The 7,508-nt window shown below is 30.3% G+C and overlaps 1 protein-coding gene across 1 annotated transcript; it reads right to left on the bottom strand.

Annotated features, from left to right (window-relative positions):
- Nucleotides 1-1,327: 1,327 nt before the first annotated feature.
- LOC127264430 (trihelix transcription factor DF1-like) lies at nucleotides 1,328-3,987 on the bottom strand. The gene is made up of 2 exons (XM_051293964.1): nucleotides 3,612-3,987; nucleotides 1,328-3,032 (listed from the first exon to the last, which is right to left on the bottom strand). Exons 1-2 carry the CDS (start codon nucleotides 3,869-3,871, stop codon nucleotides 1,817-1,819), a joined length of 1,476 nt encoding a protein of 491 aa, XP_051149921.1. The 5' UTR covers nucleotides 3,872-3,987; the 3' UTR covers nucleotides 1,328-1,816.
- Nucleotides 3,988-7,508: the final 3,521 nt, after the last annotated feature.

Here is a 7,508-nt window from a genome sequence, read left to right as displayed (position 1 = left end):
AAAAAAATCTTTTGATCTATTTCAAAAAAATTAATTACAACAAGTTCGATCCAAAAAAGTTAACTTTTTGTGTCAAATAATAAGCTTATTGGGCTTCTTCTCTCGTAGGCCTCAAAGTGGACTTCTTGCGATGCAAAGTTCGGTCAAATTGGATTCTTTTTTTATTCTTTCTTGATTCATTTAAAATTAATTTGATATTTCAGCCAGTGACAAATATATTACTCCCTCCGTCCCACATAATTTGTCTCTATTTTTTATTTTCGTCCGTCCCACATAATTTGTCATTTTCTTTTTTGGAAATATAATTATACATCTTAATCATATTTTAAATTTTATAATTTTTTAAACTTTAATTAAATTATTTAGTTATCTTAATCTTAATATATAATTATTTTTACTATACAATAATTATTTTTACCAATACACTTCTTAATTTACTTACTAATTACAATTTACCTAAATTCTTGCGTCTACAATAATATACTCGTATTCTATGGGACGGAGCGAGTATAATATTACATATTTTAAATACAAAAATTTGAGCAACATAAAATGAATAGCCGATGTCTAACTTAATTTTTAAGTCAAATGTCTAAAACTCAAACATTATACACAAATTTTTCCTTTAAAATAAAAATAAGAAGTTAATAAGTTAATCTAAATCCAGTTAAATTGGGATGGACCTAATAAACTATCCTACTCCAACTCTAGTGCCAGCCAACTTGGCTATAATTAAGTGGTGATATCCTCCATTTGGGAAATTTGTATTTTGGGTACTAACTTGGATCTTTTTGAGAGACATGTTTTGCTAATAAAAAAACTGTATACTTTAGTGTTTCAAAATATTTTTTTAAAAAAAAAAAAAAAAAAAAAAAAAAGAAAAAACCTCTAGTGCCAAAAAAATAATAATAAATAAAATACTCATGTGCAGAATCTTATGTTATATATCCATTTATATTGCCATATTTAGGTTAAAACCGAAATTTCTGTTATTAGAAAAACACTGGCATCATTTAAGTGACTGTATTTTGTACATACATAGCAACTCGCAGCACATTATACCATAAGGCAATCATAGAAATAATTTAGGTTTGTGTGATTAACATTTTTTTTTTTTTTTCAAAATATCATATCATAATTAAATAAAAAAAAATTGTGAAAATATTATATGAAATAATTATATATATATATATATCACATTAAATAATTATTAAAATTAATATTTTTATAATTTTAAAACACAGTAGAATACCAAAAACACAACCAAACAAAACATCTAGAAAAGTTTAATGGTGAAGTAGTTAATTTATATATGAACATTCATTCATAATATAAATAGTAATTATTCCATAAGTTATCTAAACTTATAATGAGTAGGTAGGTGTTCCAAATTTGAATAAATCGTACGGAAATAACTAAACAAATCAATCCAACCACTAATTAAATGCTAGCCTGCTAAATCTGCTCGATTATAATAATACTACATGATACTATTATATAAGTTAAAATTATATAACTATGATTAATGGTAACTCATTCCTTCAATTCATTTATTCATGCCTCCAAAATAAATAATTAAATAAAAAAATAAGCCAAAAATAAATAAACTCTGAAACTCACCCAAATGGCTCCACCACCTTCACCCCCCATTTCATCTGTCAAGCTCATTCATGCATCGCCATCGCCCACCCCACCCCCACCCCCCTTCTGACACTACTGCCTGCCTGCCTGCAATTCTGCCTCTCATTTTAACACCTTCACCTCCACCTCCACTGCCACCACCTCCTCCATTCTATTCGTCTATTTAATTTCTCTCTCAGTCCGCCGCGTTTGTCGCCGGCGGGTCGTCTGTACCAATCTCATAATCTCCGTCGCCGTCGCCGGCGCGGCCATTATTGTCGTTAGTATGTTGATCTGGCAGCATTAATGCAGAATCCTGGTGTGGCCATTGCTGCTCCGGGCGCGCCATTATCGGCGGCATTTGCAGGGCGGCGGCGGCGGCCTTCTCTTTGTATATGGCGTCGAGGAGATGATAGTAAGGGCAGGTTTTGGAATCCTCGCCTCTTCTTTTGTTGGTTTCCTTCACCTTCTTGAAGTACTTGTTGATGTTCTCCCATTTCTCCTTGCACCTCTTCGAGCTCCGCCTGTACCCTAGCTTCGCCATGGCCGCCGATATCTCCTCCCACAGTGGACCCTTCGGACCGTTCTCCTCATACTTTACCTCCATGTTCATTCGCAGCTCGATTAGGGCTTCTACTTCAGATTTTGGCCACCGCGACGAGCTTCCGGCGGCGGCGCCCCCGCCGCTCTGGTTTTCTGCTGATGATGGTGTTACTGTTGACAGCGGCGGTGCGGCGATCGGCGGTGGCGGTGGCGGAGCGGTGGTGATTGGGATATGGAGGTTTTGGTGATTGGATACCTTTTGGAGAAATGAGATGACGGCGGCGTCCTTGGCGGCGGCCATGGATCTCTCCTGAGAAAGGATTTCGTGCTCTCGATTCAGCCTGGTTATTTCCTGAGCTCGCCAGGATTCCTCGCGCGCCATTCGATCTAGCTCTCGTTTCTCGAGAGTTTCTAGAAAGTTCTTCTGCAACTCCTCCTGTTTCTGCACCACGTCTCTCATTAGCTTCTGAAAGAAGTCTTTCAACTTCCTCTTCTTCCCCCTCCGCCGCTGGATTTCCTCGTCGGAGGAGGTGGAGGTGGCGGAGGAAGACGACGATGCGGAGTAGTTGTTCCACCCCAGGTTTTGAGGAGGATCCATGGCAGCAGCAGCAGCAGGCGGTGGATGGAAATTAGGGAGAAGCGTACCGACGGATGTCGCCGCCATTGACGGTGGTTGAGCGGCGGCGGCGGCGGCGGTGGGCGGAGGAGGAGCGTTGTCCAAAGCCTGTAATTGATCGAAGAAACGATAGGTTTTGCCGTAGGATTTTGAAGCTCGGCCATCCTTTGTTCGCTTGTGGTATTTATACACGTTCTCGAACTTCTCTTTGCATTTCTTAGAGCTTCGTTGAAATCCAAGCTCCGCCATTTTCCTGACAAATAAAGATAAATCTCCATTAATGAAAGCTCCGATCCATCTGTTTTTTTTTATTATTGGAATCTTCGCACTAATTAACCAAATTATCTTCTTATCACATACGATCAACTTGCGAGGAATCAACTGCATCCATCTCATAAACACCGAGACAACAAGCATATGACAAATCAAGGAACCGAACTATGAATTATGAATCATTCAAAACGCCGCCGCCATGGCAGAAGAAAACTCAAAAAGCTTCGGAAAGTAATTTAACTGGAGAGGAAAAGCTGGTTTTCACTGAATCCTGTTGCTATAATTCGAAACAAAGTTCTGAAACCAAACCAGCACAGAAGGCGAAAATCCGGAATACAAACATCAACAAAAGATGCTGAATTCCATGAAACCAGCCAGTCGAAGAAACTTTAACTCCAAAACACCAAAAACGAAGAACAAAAAAAAAAAAAAAAAACAACATCAACAGCAATTCATCCAATTCACGATCACCAAAACCGAATAATTCCTCGCAGCAAGTCGAAAACGCTGAATCGATAACGGAAAAACAGTGATTATATATATATGTATATATCTATACCTGGAAACTTCTTCCCATAATGGACCTTTAAGGCTGGAGTCTCTAAAAGCAGCATCCATATCAGATCGAATTTGGAGTAAAGCCAAAGTCTCTTCTCTCGGCCACCGATTCCCCGCTCCGCCGCCGCCGCCTGCACCGCCGCCTCCAATTGTGTCACTATCTTCCATTACAGCGGCTCCGGTGGAAGCACCGACCTCGATGATGCCGCCTGTAGCGGCGGCGGAGGAGCTCACGAGGTCGCTGGATGTAGCACCGAGCATGAGGAGGAATTACAGGATCAAGCTAGCAGAGAAGTCGTTTTCCCTCAATTACCAGCTGAAAAATATAAATAAATAAATAAAAATAAAAATGAATAATATCTAATGGAGGGGAGGGGAGGGGTGAAATAAAATTTTGTGAAGATTGAAGGTCATGTGGTGAAATATAATTAATTTATATCCGTCAGATCTGCCCTGTCAATCTCACACTCTCCAAATACACCTATACATACATTTACCTGTATATATATATATATATATACAGTGGGGTCGAAAATTTTTTTATATAAATAATATATTTCCATAAAAGTGATATAAGTTTTTTTTTTTTTATCTCAAAATAAGAATATAATTTTTTTTACATCACACAGTCTAACCGGATATTTTGTCTTTGTTTCTATAAATCAATATAATACTAATATTAAAAAATATATGTGAAAAAATAAACGTTACTCTTCTTTCGTAATGGATGCAGTATAATAATTTTAAAATTATATAATATAACAAAAAAATTTAAAAAATTACAAACAACTTTTTAGTTTGTTTTATGAAGTTCTTTTTTGAGATATTTTTAAATATTTACAATATTTGAATTAATTCTTTTAAGTATTTAAGTTAAATATAAATAATAATAATATTGTTATAAAATTTATAGGAGAGATCAATTATTTAAATTTTTAAAATATTGCATAATGAAAAATATAAAATTCAAATAATTACGGCCTATATATATATATATGTATGTGTATTTTAAAGTGATTTATTTATTTGTAAAATTATTCTTTTCCTGATAATATACATGTAGTTACATTGTATAATAATGTATTTGTAATATTATTATTATTATTATTATTATTATTACATATACGAATACGTATCGCATACGTATATTGAAGTAGAAGGATCTGGATAGCCACGACGCAAAAGTAAAATTCATAAAAATAAATAAATGTGGCTTCTTGATAAATATATTGCGTAAAAATTGAAATATAATAATAGTAATGACAATAATATTTTTAATGTATTGATGTATAATGTATAATATACTATATATATATATTTTATTATTAATTTTTAATAAATAAATATATTTTTACATATCAAATAAAAATATAAAGTGTGTTTTTTTTTTTAAACCAATCCATATATTATTCTAAGAAAAAATTAATATATAGATCATTTATTATTTTTATACGCCCTGCGTCCAAAAACTATAGTATGGGTTGTGATTAGCACGAGATTTAAAAAATATTAATATTATATTAGTAGTGAGTAAAAAAGTACGGTAAAAGACTTTTTTGCCTTTGTGAGTGTATTGGTATAAAAAGTAGTAGAAATTGTGTAATAATAATGAAAAAGTAAGGATAGTTTTACAGTGATATGATTATTTATGGAAATGGAAATGAGTCTATTGTTTTGAAATAGACAAAAATGATAAACAAGACTATTGTATTGGAATAAAGAGAATATTATTTATATAATTACTCGTGTTCCATATAAAAGAATATTTTTTCAAATTATTTTTACACAATAAATACTCTCATAAAATTAAAAAATATTCTTTAAAATTTATAAGCATCTATTGTTGCCGCTAATATATATATATATATATTGACCATGTTTATAAAATAATACTATAATGATTAATAGTTAAAGATTATGGGTTATAGTTATATATATATATATATATGTATATTTTCTAAATTTTTAAAATAAAAATATTTTGATAATATTTATATAAAGTTTGCAACTAAATTCTTAACATTTTTTTATAATAAAAAAATATTGTAATAAAATTTTGAAAATCAATTAAAGAGAACAAATATATAATTATTATATAATATACATACATATATATAGTTAGCAGTAAAGTATTTTTTTTTCTATTAAAAGAATTTCTACCTAAATTTCTAATTAATATTATAAAAAAAATACATATATATATGTACACAATATTTTTTTTTCCTCAAATTTATTCATTTTTTTAGTCTATCCGCTAAATTAATATCAAAATTAATTAATCAATATTTAATTATACATAATTGAATTGCAAAGAAAAAGAATTTATTTGGTAAAAATAAAGAATTAAGTTGACAAATATAAAAAATATATAATTATTTGGATTGATCAATTAAAAATAAATGATTAATCAGGTAAAAAAAAAATTAACGAGTAAGAATCTATAAAAAAATATTTTTTGTAATTTTTTTTAAATAATAAATTAACACGATGTTTTTTGTAAAATCAAATTTTAGTGTAATTTTTTAAAAAATAGTAAAAAAATATTTAAATAATAAATTTATGTGATGCTTTATAAGATTAAAATAATATAATTAAAAAATATAAAATTAAATAATAAAAAAATATCCGATCAATATACGATTCTCTATATTTTCTATACATGACAGATAAATGAAATCAGAAAATAAAAAATGTTTTATTTCTCAATTATCTGGCTCGACGAAACATTTATATTTAATATTTTGAATAAAAAATAAGTATATTTTATTGAAAATTATAAATAGCATAAAAACTTTAAAAAATACTTCATATGTTCGTTATAATTATATCAAAAGTTTTTTTTTGTCTGTCCACAGCAGTAGATCGAACTCTAGACATAGGGTTCTAATACCATCGGGGCCATCTCGAACTTTTTCAAGGTCCTGAAAAAAAAAATGATAGATCTTATAAATAAGTATATATTTTTTTTAAAAAAAATACTATCAAAGAACAATATAATAATAAAATTCACAGGAAAAAAAATCTATTATATACAATAAATGAAATATATGTGTCCGGTAAGGGATGACGGACTGATGTGGAAGTGAACTGCCGGACCTAGTTTGTGATATATATATATATCTTGACTATTATAAAACTTTACAATATTTTGATTATTATAAAGTCAATAACTCAATAATAATAACTAAAAATTCTAAAGATGATGAATATAAAATTAGAAAAAAAAATAAAATTGTTAGAGTTTATTAGAATTAGAATTGGATTGGGTAATTGTAAAAACACAAATATGAGATAAAATTTAAATTAAATTTTAATACTCCCTCCGTCCCATTAAAAGGTTGCCATTTTTCATTTTCGTTCGTCCCAAAACAAGGTTACCATTGTACTACCTACCTAACAAAATAAATATCCTTCCAATTTACACTATATTACACAAATGTCATTACTTTTATATTACACAATACTAATAGGGGTATTTTCGTCCTTTTTACTACAGTCCATTATAATACTAATATTAAAAAATCTACGTGCAAAAAGCATACGTTACCCTTGTTGCGAGACGAAGGGAGTATATCTAATAATAATTATGAGCTTTATAAATATTTACGAATTTTTAAAGGCGAGAAAGATGGAATTTTAAAAAAATTATAGCAAGAATTTAATTTTAAAATTAAAATTAGACTAGATAATTGTTGAGAAAATTTTAAGATAGAGTTTAAAATAAATTTTAATATAAAATTAAAAAATATAGGCCCTCTTGAAGTAGAGACCCTGAGCAATTGTTCAGGTTGCTCTTGATAAGAGCTGACTCTGAATACCACGTCGGATGCGCAGAATGACTGTCACACATAAAAGCTCAAACTATTAAGAAAATACATCATAAATTTATTTATTCGCA

This window comes from Andrographis paniculata, unplaced genomic scaffold (genome assembly GCF_009805555.1).
Source record: "Andrographis paniculata isolate CXL003 unplaced genomic scaffold, ASM980555v1 Contig70END, whole genome shotgun sequence".
Taxonomy (NCBI): Eukaryota; Viridiplantae; Streptophyta; class Magnoliopsida; order Lamiales; family Acanthaceae; genus Andrographis; species Andrographis paniculata.
Note: the sequence above shows the minus strand (reverse complement) of the source record. Positions and strands in the feature narration are given on the sequence as shown.

Coding starts and splice junctions, on each gene's coding strand:
- LOC127264430 (XM_051293964.1), bottom strand. CDS start 3,871: ATGCTCGGTGCTACATCCAGCGACCTCGTGAGCTCCTCCGCCGCCGCT. Junction 3,033..3,611: donor TTATGGGAAGAAGTTTCCAG/GTATAGATATAT, acceptor TTTATTTGTCAG/GAAAATGGCGGAGCTTGGAT.